At 43.7% G+C, this 17,950-nt stretch overlaps 1 protein-coding gene across 1 annotated transcript in view; it reads left to right on the top strand.

Moving 5' to 3' along the window:
- The window catches only part of COL9A3 (collagen type IX alpha 3 chain), a 322,714-nt gene that overhangs the window by 216,905 nt on the left and 87,859 nt on the right, over positions 1–17,950 (top strand). The window contains exon 31 of the mRNA XM_069650770.1: positions 10,459–10,536. Coding sequence (XP_069506871.1) covers positions 10,459–10,536 — 78 coding nt within the window. The remainder of the gene's footprint in view (positions 1–10,458; positions 10,537–17,950) is intronic.

The raw sequence follows: 17,950 nt of genomic DNA, 5'->3' as shown, positions 1-17,950 counted from the left end.
TATTATTTCCTGACTGGAGCCATTGTGCTGCAGGGACAGCAGACAAGCTGTCCCTAAGCAAAATCCTCATACAGTTGATAAATGTCACTTAATTTCTGTAGTTCAATCTTTTCACTTTAAGATGAATAAAAATAAGACAAAAACGTAGTGCCTTTCTTCTGACATAATACACATAATTTCAGAACATTGTTCATGGTAACCATCTTTCTGTTTTCGTTGCATTTATTTTTTATCTCTTAGAAGCTAAATAGCATTTTGTTAATTCTTCTTCATGCTGTGAATTGTTTTCTACAAATACATTTTCCTTTACCATTTAGTTTGTTCTGATTGTTTCTTGGTCTCTTTTTCATCTATTATGTTATTTTTAGAAAAATGAAAAATGCTTGTACAAACCATTGGGCCTCATTCTACCTTTGCCGGTATCTTGGCGGCAAAGGTAGTTACCTTTTCCAGGCTCCCGGTCTGACGGCATTGCCCCGGATTATAGGTGCCGGTGTAAATCCCCATTCATGGAGGCCAAGGGAGGGAGGGAAACAGGGGGGTCTAAAGGACAGTATAGGGGATTGAACCCATAGGCAGACTGCACAGATGCTAATCCCTTGCAAAGTTTGGTATTTAGTAAAACCCAACATGGCGATAGACATGAAAGTAAAAGACAGTGGGGGGTCATTATGACCTGGGCGCAAAGGGATACCGGGCACCGGTAATGACACCGGTGCCGGTAATCCCTTTGTGCCCTATTCCGAGGTCCCTTTGCAGGTCCCTCCCTTAACACCTGGTTTTACCAGGCGTTATGGACGGGACCCCCAAAGGGATACCAGGGTCAATAACGGCAATTTGCGGTACCGTTATTGTCGCCTTCCCTCTTCCCATTGAGCCCTATGGGGGCTCAAATGGGAATGGGGAATGGCTCTGGTGAATGGGGAATTACCGGTCCTGCCGACCTCGGACTGGACCGGTAATTACTCCCTTCACCAGACCGGAGTCGGACCGATTTAAGTAAAAAGTGCGTTTTTACTTTCAAAGTTAGTTAAAGTGTTAGGGACTACACAGAAGGCTCCCTCTATGTGTTCCAGCATTAGGGCTGGGCAAGTGGTATGGGCAAACACCCAACCACACAAATCACTGTTAGGACAGTTTCTCTGAAGTCCAACTAAGGGCTTAGTAAAACCATTCAAATGAGACAGTACAATAATCCACTCGTAGTGTAAGGCTGCACCACCTGAGTGTAAGGTAGCATAGACCGAGCCACCAGGCTTATCCTAGGATGGAGAGAGGGCTGTAGCTTGGTACAAAGAAATTGTAGCATAGATATGGTCCAAAGAAACACTGAAATTCTATCTATTGTAAAAAATAAAGGGTTTATTTAAATAAAAGTAGGCCAAGAAGAATCTTGGGTAACTAAGCACTATCATAAAAACACAACATTATGCTTTAAAGTACACAGACCAAAGCATATACCTTGTTTAGAAAACCTAACAGTAATTCTAGGGGAGTCAGACCTTATCATACCCTTTTAGTATCACACCTATTCATGGGGAGCAAAACCATATGTTACTTTCTGATTACTTTCAGTAATACAAGGGTAGTAGACACTAAGCAAAGTAATCACATAATCAACCAACCCTGTTACCAAGATACTTTGCTGAATAGTGGAACACAGATTCAAGGAACAGTATATATCTATAACCACATTAATGATAACACCCAGTTATACTTGGTAAGACATGCTAGTGTAATATTCAATTACAGTTGCTTTTTAGCACAGTGGAACACAGACTAAGATAAGCAAGAACTCTTTACACTAATGTAGAATTGCACCAGACAGACCAAGGTCAGCTAGACCTAAAGAACACTTTTTGAAGAATGGCACAAAGCTATTCCAGGCAGGTAAAACCTAATGCTGTCAGTTGCTTTTCAGATCAGTGGAACACAGATTGAGGTAAGCAATAACCCTCTAACTTATTTCAGGATGGCACACAGCTATTCAAGGTAAGTAAACCCTATATACTTTTGAAAGGAGTTACCAGCAATTTAAAGGTAGGTATAAACCGAAGATTGTTTTAGCATCTATATAAAACAGACCATGGAAAGCCAAACACAATGTTACACTTTATGAATGACTCAGTGTTATTGTAGGTAGGTAAAACCTAAGGCAGATTTATTGTAAACAGTCTATACAGCAAGTTAGGGGAAGCAAGACTCAGTTGGGGAAAGTATTCACCTATTCTCTGAAAGAAATAGTGAAGTCAACGGCATTACCTTTGGGAAAGAGGTACAACCAATTCACAGGTGAGTAAAACAACCTTACATATACTTTTCAGAGTGGCACAACACACATTCAAGGTAAATAAGACACTTTTGTAACTGCCCACTCTCGGAGTTACAGTTACCAACTAACTCTTTCACAAGTAAGTCCTTTTCAAACACTGGTTACTCTTTTCAAGACATAATTCTTTACTTATCCAGCCCTGCTCTATTCTATTGCATGAGTTCACTCAGGGGCAGACGAGAGACCCTAGTGGTCTCGGAGCCAGCTGTAGGCAGGGTGAGATAGGATTCTGTCGCAGGCAAAAGTCAGAGTTCTTGTGGAAGAATGTTCAAACAAGTAGTTCACTTTAAAGTTAGTTAGGATCCAGGGGTTTCTGAGAAGACACCCTAGGAGGACTCCAGCAGTGGACCTGGGTGAACTGGATGAGAGGACTCCCAATCACAAGAACACCCCAAAGCTTTACAGAAAACACAAAGCCTTAAGGTTAAGTAAATACCCCTGCCAACACAGCACCTTTGCACGGAAAAAGAGTTGTAGCAAGATGACTTCAGGATCTGCAGCCAAAAACCCAGTTGTTGAATTCCTTTATCATGAACACTAAAGACAGGACACTGGAAGGACATTTGCAGTAGAGATCATGGGGAAGAATCTAGGCAAGAGGTTCTTCGCATGGTTTACTCAGCATAGAAAAAGAGGTTGCAGCGGGGGAGACTTCAGGATCTGCAGCCAAAAACGCAGTCGCTGAATTCCTTGTCATGAAGACTGAAGACAGGACACTGGAAGGGCTTCTGCAGCAGAAAACAACAGGGAAGGCTCCAGGCAAGAGTTTCATCGTGGCTGGATGCAGCTCTGTCATTTTGGTGCACTTTTCAGGAGCCAGAAGAAGACTGAATATCGCTCATTAGATTCTCGTCGTTTATAAGGTCCAGGCACTCTGGCGAGGGGATTTTTCAGACTCTATTCACGTCTCTGGAGGTCCAGCAGGAAGCCACCAAAGTTTCAGCTCAATTTGGAATTTGGAAGACCATGCACCACACAATGGCTCAGGGTCCCAGGGTATTGCAGCCTGCAAGGTCGCAGCACAATGTGGGATGGCTCAAAAGGCAAGTCTTCTTGAGTCTAGTGGATCCCACCAGGGTCTGGGTCGGTGTCGTCGTTTCCAGAATCCCCAGGTCGCTTGGAAGGAAGGGTAACATCAGACTCTGGTTACACAGCAGGTTCTCAGGTCGCTGGAAATCTTCTTAGCCGCGTTTTCTTCATCTTCCTCTTTTGGTTCAGGTCTAGTGGTCGACATGTCAGCAGCTTCCAGGTTCAGAATTTTTATGAGGAACTACAGAACAACCTGTGCATTCTCTCCCCACATTTTCTAGCAAGGGGCGGTCTGTCTGTCCAATCAGGACAGCCAGTCCCCCATTTGGATTGTGTTCCTTTCAAGCAAGGTGAAAGACAAAGGGCTGCAGAGTTTTGGACTCCTCCCTCTCTTCTTGCCTCCTCAGACACTCTGAAGACTGATCGAGTAATACAAACGATTCACACTGAAGACAAAACTTTCACTGAGGTCGTTCCCTCCTAGAATGGAAGGAGAAGACCTCAGAAACAAGGATACTTAAAATTGTTGAAAAAGAAGGAACCCACCATTCCAGCAGAATGGTGGCCCTTCTGTGCATTACCGAGGCCGATTTAACAGTCTGCGAGTAATAAGACTAAAAAGACACTAAGGTAAAACCACTGCCACCAGCCATTCAAGTAAATTTGCAAGTGTATGCCCCGAGCACTCCCCATAAAGTGGAGTGAGATGGCTCAATATATAAAAATGTAAAGGGGATGAAAATCCCTCTTCATCCGTTAGGAACAGTAGTTCATCGAAGTACATTAAAGAGAAATTAACATGGCACCCCAAAGGGGCAAACTAGCCTAAACCCAAAAGTTATAGGACTCTATAACTTCAATCATACAATATTGAGAGACATAAAAAAGGTCACCCATAAAAAGAGTAAAAGACTAGTTGAGAGGGGAAAAGGATCTCCACTCACCTAGGGACAAGGAGAAATAATTCCTGAGTCCAAGCAAAAAGTTCTGGGGTTGACACAGGTCAGGAAGATTGCTCACAAATAGGAACATCCTACCTAACATCAACCAATGATTGTGCAATTTGCTACCGCAGACTGTATTCACAGTCTCGCTTATGCACAATAGGGTCACTTATGTTCCAACATGGTGGCTCGGTTCTTTTTTTGCAGTTTCTCGTGTGGTTGTCCTTTGTTAGCCCTTCTTCTACCATTCGGGGAGGGGGAGGTCTGTGTGTGTGTGTTTTGCCTTTGGGGGAACACTGGGTGTCTCTGCCTAGGCTCCACTGTGTGTGGGGGAGGAATTATTCACTCTCCCTGCCCTTGGTTTGCTAGAGTGCCTGAATGGAACTAGTTCCCACTGGAGGGCTGGCAGTCCTGATTGGACAGCCACCCTTCCCTTTGTGTAAATGCTGAGAGTTTGCAGAGGAGTGTGTGAGAAAACTGAATAAAAGGTGAGGTTCCTGGGGTGAAAGGCAAGTCGACCATTGGAACAGAAGATCCGAAGCTGAAGATGACCAGAGACGCCTGCAGACCCTTCCAGTAACCCTGCAGTGACCACTGCTGTCCTGACCCCATTTTCTTATCGACAGAGGAGCTCCAAAGAGGACGACTCCTTCCCTTTAGCTGGTGGGACCCCTGAGACGAACTACAAATCGAGCCATCTCCCGAGGGTCTGTGACTTTCCAGAGCTGCAGAACGAGAATACCAGGAGACCTTCGACCAATTTGCAGTGCAATGTTTTTGCAAGGCCGAATCCATCCAGAACTTTGGTGAGCTCCAGATGGACCTCCAGAGGCACGATCCCAATCATCTAAGTACCCTCACCAGAGTGCAGGACTTAAGAATCGAAGATCGCCCGAGCGAATAAAGTCCTTTGGTGGAGTGGATATAAAGGCACCAAGACCGCAGACCGATCAAGGACTCTGAAGAAATCCATGCCAAGTATCCTAGCTCGAGACTCCTGCTGAGACATCCCATTCAGAGTCCTTCCTTTTGTCACCAGACCGAGGAATCGGGAAACTGCTGCTAGGCCGTCGCGGCTGCACAGAGGAGAATCCAGCTACATTTACTTCTTCTAACCTAAGGTACTGTGGAGTGAAAGGTATAACTTACCTTGAACCAAACATTTGCTACAGTGTGACTGGAGTGGGTGAAGAAGTGTCCAGGGTATCCACACTACCTCTGACCCAAGCATGCCAGCTTGTGTCCCTTTAGGGAGTCCTTTTGCAGCGTCCCCCTAACTTGTATTATATTCTTAAGCATCTTATCCTAGAGACTGAAAGTATTGCCATTCGGCTTCTTCGTAAGACTTTGGCTCCACTCCTACACTGACTTTTTCGTATGGTTAGGGATTGGATTTTGAAAGCGTTAGAAGCTATGAAAAGTGTCTCTATAATGTTAAGTCCTGCTGCTGTGTGTATAACTAACCTTTTTCCTTCCAAAACACTTTATCTGATGTGGTTTTGCTAACTTAATACAATTACTGTTTATCTGTAAAGTAACACGAGTGTGCGGCAGTACCGATAATACGGTGGATATGTCATTAGTGTCAAACTCTCTAACAATGGTAACCGCATGCAACTACTATTGAAGTAATCACCTTTGAAAAGTATTATTAAGAATAATACCCAGACCATTTTTCACAGAGTTTTATTTCTGTGAGAGAGATCCAGAACAATTTTTGCAAAGCGGAACCATGACAATTTTCAGATAGTGACTTTTCTTTTAGAGACAGCCAGAATATATTTTGAGTGAGCAAAGTTTCTGTGATGCTGAACCAAGCTGATTTTTCAGATAGCTTTTCCGCAAGGGGGAGCCAGAGCAATTTTTCATAGAGCAGGCAGACCTATAATAAGTGTAATTCAGCTCAAGCCAGACAGTGGAATTGCATTCCATACTGAAAAACAACATGCACATTCATGTTTCTCATCCCAGCCAGTCATAGCTCAGCAGGTTGAGCGCTCGTTGATACAATCTGAGCGTGATCTGCAGGTCGCAGGTTCGAATCTCGGCAAGGCCCACTCAGCCATTCATTCTTCCGAGGTAGATAAATGAGTACCAATATAGGTTGGGTGATATTGTATGTAAATATGTGCTCTGTAAAGCGCCTTTGGATAAACGCGCTATATAAATAACACACCATTATCATTTATGACCACTGTAAATAACATTACTTCCCTTGGATCCCTTATTCGTTAACATACGAGACTGTATTTAACAACCAAGGTGCCAGAAACGTTTTGTGACATGGGAGAAAGATTCCTTGGGTCCCTTGTTGAAAGCAAGGGATGACCCTTAATCATTTTTCAAGGAGCGGCTTCACTACAAGGGGTGACCCTTAACAATTTTTCAAGGAGCGACTTTGATACAAAAGATTACCCTTAAAAATGTTCTGAGGAGCAGCTTCACTACATGGAATGACCCTTAATTTTTCAAAGAGAAGTTTTCATACAAATTATGACCAATAATAATTGACCCTCAATTTTGTGATGAGTGGGTTCACTACAAGGGATGACCCTTAACAATGTCTCAAGGAGGCAATTTGCTACAAGAATGACACTTAATAGTTTTTCAAGCAGTGGCTTTGCTACAACCCTTTTTTAAGGAGCTGCTTCGCTACAAGAGATGACCCGTAGCAACTTTTCAGGGAAGGGCTTTGCTACATGGGATGACAGTTAATTTTTCAAGGAGCAGCTTTGCTCAAACGGATAACCCATAACAATTTTTCAAGTTGCAACTTTTGTACAAGATGACCAGCGGCTTTCCTGCAATGGATGAGTCGCTTCACCAAAAGGAGTAACCCTTAACAATTTTTCAAGCAGCGGCTTTGCTATGAGGAATGATTCTTAATTTTTCAAGGGGCTGCTCCGCTACAGGGGACTATCCTAAATAATTTTCCAGGGAGCAGTGTCCCTACAACGAACTGTCCATAACAATTATTCCTGCCGGTGCTTTACTAGAAGGGATGACTCTTAATTTTTCAATTAGCAGATTTGCTACAAAGGATGACCCTTAACAGTTTTTCAAGGAGTGATTACCAATGAGGAAAACATGAACATGTTTGGGGGGTATTTCCATGGGGTTTTATTTAGGGTATTTTTGTTTTGTGTTTGTTCATGGGGAAAACACATGGAAAATAAAACTTGGACATAAAACCTGGAAAGGGGAAGAGATCAGGAATGCATACTGATTCACTCTGTGTGCCTCAAGTGGCTCTTCCATGTGGCAGCATGGCACTGCTGCAGATGTGCCCCCCTAGCCTCTCCCCGCTTACGCGCCATGAAACCACTGCCCCCAGAGACCACATCATGGCAGATGCTGCAGACCTAAATCCCAGGACAAGTGGTCGGACTGACTGCTGCCCCTGCAGTCCTGGAAATTGAGAATTGAGGGCTTACATACAGACTTCTGCCACCTCTTGCCAGTGACAGGGCTAGAGGATAGCCCTTCTACGGAAATACCTGAATAGGAAATAATGGTGTGTTTTCTCTCCATGTGCCTCAGAATGTCTCTGTTCACAAAGTGGGGCTCTCTGTCCTGGCCCACGAATTCCCCACAAATTGTGCACTGTACCCAGGAAGCCTTTTTTTAACAGCAGGCTCCCTTGGAAAAGCAGCAAAATATTGCATGTTTTTTATGGGGCCACTGAACTCTGTTGCACTGCTGTGGGATGGAGCGGTGACTGAAGTGTAGCCTGGGATGGTGGCACTGGGGAGCTGCTGCCTATCCACATTGGGCTGCAGGTCCTACTCAGCGTGCATTGAAGTACAATGCCATTCTTCTCCCTGGGCCTGCTCCTGGATTTTTGGCACAAAATGTTTTCCCCCTCTTAAATTCTTTAATGATCTCCTCGCTCTCCTGATGCCTCCTTACCTTTTCTATTCCTCCCGGCAAGCTATCCCTGTCCCTCCCTATCCCTACCAGCCAGCACAAGATCTCCCTTCTTCTCTCTCTCTTCTGTCAGCCACACCGTTTCCAATCAGGAAACAGGAACCATGTCATCCAATGACTTTAAAACCTTGAGCCAATTCAACATGCTTTGAGCCAATATGCTAAAATTGCGTGAACTCCTTTCGAGCCAATAATAAATAAGCATCCTTTATGTGGTTAAGTCGACTCAACATGGATTGAGGCATTTCACACATATTGGCTCAAAGCAAGTGTCGAATTGGGCTCGCATCACAGAATCACTTCAGTGTTTGCTATTACTTTATTAGCAGAAGCCACGTCTACAGTCTTCCAGTTAATTAGCAATTATTGTTTCGAAGAGTGTTGAACTGGGTCATGTTAGTATAGTCACTGGATGACATATATCCGGTTCAATTTTTGACAAATTAGCCGATTCGAGCCAGTACGAGCCGAATTGGGCATTTTGCAACTCAGCTCGAATTGCCTTCCAAGTCAGCTGAATGGTGGCTTGAGCGGGTCAAGATGATTATAAATCAGGAGTGTGGGTTCTATGAAAGCCTTTGCGCCTGGCTGGGTACCTTTGTTATTTGTATCTACCAAATAAATCAGAGTGAATACTCTAATTATTCAAAGTATTATTAGTTCATTGTTAATTCTAAAAAAGTGGTCACATCAAGATTTCAGTAATTATATGGTTTTACTCCACATGAATAGGTGTGTTCTATACTAAATGTGTTTGATAAGGTCTGACTGCCCTAGAAATACTGTTAGTACTCCGAACGAGGTTTATGCTTTGGTCTGTGTACCTTCAAGCATTGTGTTGTGTTTTTATAATGTTTTTATGACTCTATGACAAAGTATTTACCCCAAGACTTAACTTGGCCTAACTGTATTTATAATAAACCCTTTTTTTTAATATAATACGTCTGTTTGTAAGTGTTTCTGTTGAACCCTTAGTATACTACAAGTTATTTGTACCTTTCTACAGCTCCCTCTCCCTCCTAAAATAAGCCTGGCTGCTCTGTCTATGCTACCGTATACTCAGGTGGCACAGCCTTATACCAAGAGTGGAGTCTTGTACTGTCTCAGTTGAATGGTTTTACTAAGCCCTTAGATAGATCTCAGAAAAAGTTTCCTAACACTTCATCCCTCCTTGTAAGGATTGTATCAACAGGTGTCATTACCATAAAAGTTCATTTTACTCACTTTAATTCGATTTATCAAAATCCGTAGGGAAATTGCTGAGTCGCCCACAATAGACATTCAAGTCTGTGTCCTGTAGGCTGAACAACGATGTCTGAGACCAGATCTTCACGCTCTGAGTTACCCAGCAGACCGATAGACACTTACACTTAATAATTACTTCAGTGGCAGGGCCATACCAAGTGATATAAATGAGGATAACAGGCTATTACCACCCCGCTAAAACCCGCCACTGAAGGCATTATTGCCATTAGCACACCAGAATAAAATCTGCAAATGGTTTCTTTTTTATTTTAACAAAGAATGGCTAATAAGTTGGGTGACATGAAAATGGAGGATGGGGGTTCTAGGAAGACCCACTTTCCCCATTTCCATTACCAGCTGCGAGAGAAGGTGGCGGAGCAGATATATGGTGAGTTACGGGAGCAGAGGGTAGTAAGATTCACTGGGCCTCATTACACGTTAGGCGGTAAGGGTTTACCGGTACCGGTAAGGGCACCGGTACCGGTAAACCCTTACTGCCTTACTACGAGTTCCCTTTGCGGGACCCGACCTAAACGGCTGGTTTTACCAGCCGTTAAAGTAGGGTGCCGCAAAGGGACTTGGAGCTAATTACGGTACCGCAATTTGCGGTACCGTAATTAGCGCCTTCCCCATTCCCATTATGCCCTATGGGGGCAAAAATGGGAATGGGGAAGTGCCTTGGTGAATGGGGAATTACCGCCCCCGCTCACCTTGGAGTAGGGCGGTAATTCCGCCATCCACCAAGGCGGACACGGTAAAATACCGGCAGCAACCATGGCTCTAATAGCGCCATGGTTACCGCACACCGTGTAATGAGGCCCACTGTCTTAATTTTGAAGGCAAGCAGCAGGAGAGGCAGACCAGCCAACAGGCTGCTCAGAACAGTATATCCCGATGGACAATTAATTTATATCTTGTAATAGTGGAATGTCTGTGTACTAATATTTTAAATGTGTAAAGGTCTCATCTGATTTATTATAGGTGACCAGGGTGAAAAAGGAGATAGAGGAGCTGTGGGCAAAGGCATTGATGGACCTGATGGTGACCAAGGATACCCAGGTATGCAAATGGTGTTAGTTTTATATAAGTGCACAATAAGGAGAACAAACAGATATGAAAGTGTTGACAACACCAAGTCATACAAGAGAAGAAAAAATGTACTTTACTTGGGAAGCTGTTAAGGGGAATCTCTAAACCACCAATGCTAGGCAAGGCCAAAGGCAGAATCATTTTAATTTCTAGAGGATTGCTTTAATCAAAGCTGGAATGCAATTAAATATGAATTGCTTAGGCATCCTGGCTTGAATAGTCACTTGATCTACCTCTTTTAATTATTATTACCCTTAGATGTCAAATTTCTAACAAGTTTCCTTCAGTTGCTTTTTTAACTTAGACAGCTAAGGAATGATTGCTAAAAGGAAGGTATGTTTCACTCCAGAAAATTATAGGAAGGAGCATAGCTATGTGTATGATAAGCTAATATATTCATCATTACAGTTTCTTGAAGGTAAGTCAAACCTTAGCGTTTCATTGTAAAGGACAGAGACACATTTCCTGAATGCAACATCGTTGTAGTGCCCCTAAATGGTTTGTGGGGTAGTGAAAGATTGTGTAGCATTGACTTAGTTAAGAAACATGTGTTGACTGGATTTCTTACCAGATCTTGTACCAGTACCAATGTCATAATCCACACACCCATGTCAGGTGAAAGGATAACAGAAGTCAACGCCAACACTCCACTAATCTCTACCAATGGAGAGTTTATGTTAAAATCAGAGAAGTCTGCTTAGGAAGTATGTGAATTTATAAGGCCCACTAACTACAGACGGAACTGTCATGAGGCACAGGCAATATATCTCTAATCAGACTGCCGGACACGACATAGGAGGATTATGTATAAATTCAGTGTTTAGTCCCTTTCTCAAGGACCCCAAGTTGAGTTCCTATCCAAATTCTAGATGGTGCCAATTCAGAAGGAAGGTCTCTAAAGGCCCAAATACCCAGAATGGCTTTCCTACATGAAGGTGTGACCACTTCTACCAAAGAGCTCTGACATAACAATTCTCAGAGTTTGCTGCAGTGCATTTTTGGAATAATGGAATGCACATTAACAATTTGATCTGCAACTAGACACTCTTTATATTCTCCTTGAACCGAAAACATACCAATCATCTTGCTTCTACTATGGAATTCCAATGCACTTCAAAAACAAATTGTATGCTGATGACAAATGGTTAAAGATTCCTCTTGCATCCAATTAAAGTATTCCATGTGCATCCCACCCTTTATGTTCCAAGGTGTCTCATGGGTGCTACACTGCCCCAAATGCAAGTGATAACACTGAGCAATTTAAATGGCTTTACTCTTTTGTGTAGGCTGTTGTTTGATAGTCTTCTTTTTGGTCGACTACATTGGGTAGAGGAGTATGGTGTTGGAAGAGGGGCACGACAGGCAAGGTATAAGGAGGGGCTGGGGAGAATCCCCATGCCAAAAAAAAAAAAAAAAACTGGTTGAATGCAGGTCAAGCAAATGTAGTCGACCCCAAAAAATACTACCAAACGATAGTCTATCAAACCACGTAGAACCGTTCTTTTGATACATCCCATCACAAGGATTCCAGCAATATTATGAGGTAAGTGAAGGGCGGTGGGCAGGCAATGAATGAAAGGTAATTATTTTGCAGAAGAAATAGTACCCATAATAACTAACTTCACTGAAGGTAAGTAACTTTAATGCTTGATAGAGAAAAGCGTTAAAAACAATTTATTGTATTAAACATAACTACTGAACAAACACAATATGCTCTTTTCCCTGAAGATTCTACATCTTTCAAAAGAATAGCATTGCTATGCCCAACACACATTTAAGCACAGACATCAGAGTGGATCAAAATGTTTGAGAACCAAATCCTTCCCTTCTATGGGTGATCAATGTTGCGTTGACAGAAATCTCCTTAATTTCTTTCAAATGGTTTGCAGAAATGGCACAAGCATAAACATATGTATCAGATTAGACAGCCATATAAGTAACTAGTGTAAACTATGAACTATTAATGTTGCTGTGCATCATAGACATCATGCTATAATACTGTCCGTCTTTCCCTGTACTCGAGGTGTGAATGATGTCAAATACATCTGCATGGCCCTTAGCTTGAGAAGACTGATATGGTGTGGCCTGTCCTTTTCCAACTATAGGGCACACACTGAAATCATTCTCTGAGGTCACACCGGTCAGAGGGGCATCTTTGTCTAATTACACTGCTGATCTCGACACCCCTTGAAGAACTGTTTGTTTATTTTCTTATTTAGTGAGTTGATTTAACAAATAAAACATTTTCACTATATCCACAAATGTCGACAAGTATACAACATGGATGAACATTAAGACATATTAAAATTCTTTGTAATCATTCCTAATGTATAAAACACAAAACATAACACTTTAGGAGTAATACAAAGTCAGATTTTAACACCTAGCATTTCATAAATTGTTAATAGCATTCTGTTTAAATCCAACAATTTAGAGACACTATTATGCACCATCAAATAAGACTATCAAAGGATGTCTCCATCCAAAGTATAACATTCTGTACAATGAGCAAAGCAGAGATTTGTCACATAATGAGGTTTCTCACAAAAAAGTACAAGATGCTTGATCGTTTCAATATTCTCTGAGTTTTTACACAACCTTCAAATTGTAACCAAGATTCTTGGCCCCAAACACTCCATTGTGGGCAGTAAATTAAGTTTAAATCTTATATATCAATAATAGAAAGAAAAAGAGAATATATTTGGGTATGGACAATCTTTCTCTAGGAAAATAATCTATTGTAACACCCCAATCGTCATCCATGCTAATATCAATCAAATGGTTCCTCATAAAAATTCCAAACTGGGTCAAGGATGGAAGTGTGCTGTGCCTCAGAAGGAAGCTCAGTGGCACAAACAATGATTTCGGTGGAGGGAGGTTTAAGTTACTTACCTGCAACTATTGTTCTCCAGCATGGGTCTGGCATGGATTAAAATGATCATGAATATTCCCCGTCGTCAGGCTGGGAATCCTCTGTAAAAGAAAAAACTGTTTCACTTTCACTTTAAAACTGTATTCTCCCCTAAACCAATCACTGTCCACTGGGTCATTCTGCCCCCATCCAATGACAGTCCTCTCCCCAAGCTACACCGCTGGCGGCCATCTTCAGATTTGGTAAGCACGTAAAGTGGCAGTATGAACCAAGAAGAGCCACATAGGGGAAGGCGAGAGGGTTCACATGTGAATCCACGCCAGACCCATGCTAGAGAACAATAGTTACAGGTAAGTAACTTAAACCTTCTCAAGCATGGGGTCTGGCATGGATTCACATGCTCATGAATAACGATTACATAGCAGTACATATACACAATCACGTGAGGTGGCAAGGCTCAACAGAAGTAATAAACACTCACCTCTGGAACAGACTCACCTCAAACAAACAGGTTGTGTAGCACTGCTTGGTTGCCTCGGGACTCCTCCCTGAATCTCTGTGGACATAGTAGAAACTCGTGAAGGTGTGCATGGACCTCCACATAGCCGCCCTGCAGATGTCAAGCAGGGGCACACCAAAGGTGTCTTTCCCTGTACTCGAGGTATGAATGATGTCAAGTACATCTGCATGGCCCTTAGCTTGAGAAGACTGATATGGTGTGGCCTGTCCTTTTCCAACTGTAGGGCACACACTGAAATCATTCTCTGAGGTCACACCGGCCAGAGGCGCATCTTTGTCTAATTATACTGCTGATCTCGAAACCCCTCGAAGAACTGTTTGTTTATTTTCTTATTTAGTGAGTTGATTTAACAAATAAAACATTTTCACTATATCCACAAATGTCGACAAGTATACAACATGGATGAACATTAAGACATATTAAAATTCTTTATAATCATTCCTAATGTATAAAACACAAAACATAACACTTTAGGAGTAATACAAAGTCAGATTTTAACATCTAGCATTTCATAAATTGTTAATAGCATTCTGTTTAAATCCCAACAATTTAGAGACACTATTATGCACCATCAAATAAGACTATCAAAGGATGTCTCCATCCAAAGTATAACATTCTGTACAATGTGCAAAGCAGAGATTTGTCACATAATGAGGTTTCTCACAAAAAAGTACAAGATGCTTGATCGTTTCAATATTCTCTGAGTTTTTACACAACCTTCAAATTGTAACCAAGATTCTCGGCCCCAAACACTCCATTGTGGGCAGTAAATTAAGTTTAAATCTTATATATCAATAACAGAAAGAAAAAGAAATATATTTGGGTATGGACAATCTTTCTCTAGGAAAATAATCTATTGTAACACCCCAATCGTCATCCATGCTAATATCAATCAAATGGTTCCTCATAAAAATTCCAAACTGGGTCAAGGATGGAAGTGTGCTGTGCCTCAGAAGGAAGCTCAGTGGCACAAACAATGATTTCGGTGGAGGGAGGTTTAAGTTACTTACCTGCAACTATTATTCTCCAGCATGGGTCTGGCATGGATTCAAATGATCATAAATATTCCCCGTCGTCAGGCTGGGAATCCTCTGTAAAAGAAAAAACTGTTTCACTTTCACTTTAAAACTATATTCTCCCCTAAACCAATCACTGTCCTCTGGGTCATTCTGCCCCCATCCAATGACAGTCCTCTCCCTAAACTACACCACTGGCGGCCATCTTCAGATTTGGTAAGCACGTAAAGTGGCAGTATGAACCAAGAAGAGCCACAGAGGGGAAGGCGAGAGGGTTCACATGTGAATCCACGCCAGACCCATTCTAGAAAACAATAGTTACAGGTAAGTAACTTAAACTTTCTCAAGCATGGGGTCTGGCATGGATTCACATGCTCATGAATAACGATTACATAGCAGTACATATACACAATCACGTGAGGTGGCAAGGCTCAACAGAAGTAATAAACACTCACCTCTGGAACAGAGTCACCTCAAACAAACAGGTTGTTTAGCACCGCTTGGTTGCCTCGGGACTCCTCCCTGTATCTCGGTGGTCATAGTAGAAACTCGTGAAGGTGTGCATGGACCTCCACGTAGCCGCCATGCAGATGTCAAGCAGGGGCACACCAGAGAGAAAGGCTGTTGTTCCTGCGATGGCTCTGGTAGAGTGGGCTCTCGGACGGCCTGGCATTTACAGGTCCAAAGTCGACAAACAACTGAGAAGTCTTCAAGAAATTCTTCATTATGCCACGTAGTACTTCAAAGCATGAGCAACGTCCAGCGAATGCAAGACCCTTTCTGCTGGCGACGACGAATTCGAGAAGAACACTGGTAATACCACAAGTTCATTGAGGTGGAATTCCGACGGTACCTTTGGCGTGAAGGTTGGGTGTGTACGCAGTACCACCTTTGAAGTGTGGAAAGACAAGTAAGGCCACTTGCAAGACAGGGCTTGAATCTCCCCGACCCACTTGGCCGAGGTGATAGCCACGAGGAAAGCCGCTTTCCACAAGAGAGACTTGAGCAGGGCCTGATGCATAGGCTCGAAGGGTGCTCCCATGAATTTAGTCAGCACAACATTGAGCTCCCAAGCCGGGGCAAGGGCCTTCACCGGCGGGAAAGTCCTGACGAGTCCCTTGAGGAACTCCTTGACAAGCCTGTGAGACCACAGAGAAGGTCTACCCAGAGACCTGGTGTACCTGGATATGGCTGCAAGATGCACCTTGATAGAGGTGTGACCCAGTTCCCCTTTGGCCAAGGAGAGCAAGTATGGTAGAAGCTGCAGAGCCGTGACACGCAGATAGGTCATCTTCTGAGTCCGGCACCACACAGAGAAGCGTTTCCATTTATATCTGTAGCACTTCAATGTTGATGAGGCTCCGGCCCTGGCCAGGATGTCCTTACATTCTGTGGGTAAAGCATAGCCTCCAAACTCTAAGGCTGCAGGAACCATGCCCTCAGGTTCAGGGACTCAGGGTTGTGATGCAGAATCGCCCTTGCTTCTCTAGCATGCAGGTCCGGTGGCAGGGGCAGCCGGATGGACGGGGGCACTGACAGACGTAGTAAGTCCAGATACCAGAATTGCCTCAGCTATGCTGGGGGGGAGGAGTATTATCCTGCAGTGGCACTGTCTGAGCGTCTTGATCACACGCAAGAGGAGTGTCAATGGAGGGAAGGCGTACAGGAACCGTCCCTCCCATGGGAACGCGTCTTCCATGCTCCTGGGTTGAGGGAACCTGCTGGCAAAGCTTTGGCACTTGGTGTTCGCTGCCATCGAGAAGAGATCGATCTGGGACTGGCCCTATTTGCCTAACACAAAATCCACCTGATCCTGGTAAAGTTCCCACTCGTGGCAAGAATGCAGTTCCTGGCTGAGCGAGTCCGCGATGGTGTTCTTCATTCCCGCTATGAAACAGGATGAGGAACATGCCTTGACGAACAGCCCATTGCCACAAGTCTTGGGCCTCCTTGGAGAGCGCCAGTAAGCGGGTCCACCGGTTTCCAGATGTAGAACATGGTGGTGGTGTTGTCCGTGAAGATCCTCACCACCTTGCCCTTCAATGACGGGAGAAAGGGCTTAACGGTCCAAAGTTCCAGCACATTGATGTGGAGGTCCTTCTCCTCTGGTTGCCAGAGGCCTCTGGCCTGCACCTGTCCAGTATGCGCTCTCAATCCTTCTAGAGAGACATCCTTCATGACAGTCTCCCGGTAAGGAGGAACCTGAAACAGAGCTCCCTGGATGAGATGTGGCTGTACGCCCCATCACTGAATCGCCTGACCGAACTCGTCTTTCAGCGAGATATTGTCAGTAAAATTCCCAGACACCTGCACCTGCATCCACCTTGCATCCAGGAACTCCCGCAGGGGTCTCATGTGAATTATGCACAGGCGAATGAGGCTGATGCAGGAGGACACCATGCCGAGCAGCGACTTGATGGACCTAACCGTTTAAAATCTGAATTGACGACAAGAGCTGTACTTTGCCTTGTATGACTCTCACCCTCTCCTCCGAGGGCGACGCCAAACATGTCACTGTGTTGAGTCGGGGACACAGAAACAGTGTGTCCTGAGATGGCGTCAAGCAAGACTTCGGATAGTTTATAGAGAGCCCCAACTTCGTCAGCAGCTGCGTAGTCTTTGATGTGCTCGCCTGCCAGAGCGTGAAAGCAGGAACACACCAGCCAGTGGTCCATGTAGGGGTATATGTGGACGCTTTGTAGACGAAGATGTGCCGCCACTGGGGCCAGGCACTTTGTAACAACCATTTGCCCCAATTTCAGGCCAAAAGGCAAAGCCTTGAACTGGCAATACTGACCTTGAACTATGTAGAAGTTTGCAGTGTTTCTTGTGAATGGGGATGTGGAAGTAGGCGTCCTCCAGATCCAACGACAGTAGAAAATCTCCCTGCTCCAGCTGGCCGAGAACGTGTTGTAACGTGACCATTCAGAACTTTTGGGACTTCAAGTACTTGTTGAGACGAGAAAGATCTAGGAT

Source organism: Ambystoma mexicanum, chromosome 3p (assembly GCF_040938575.1).
Source record: "Ambystoma mexicanum isolate Mex_15411 chromosome 3p, UKY_AmexF1_1, whole genome shotgun sequence".
In the NCBI taxonomy this organism is placed as follows: domain Eukaryota; kingdom Metazoa; phylum Chordata; class Amphibia; order Caudata; family Ambystomatidae; genus Ambystoma; species Ambystoma mexicanum.
Note: the sequence above shows the minus strand (reverse complement) of the source record. Positions and strands in the feature narration are given on the sequence as shown.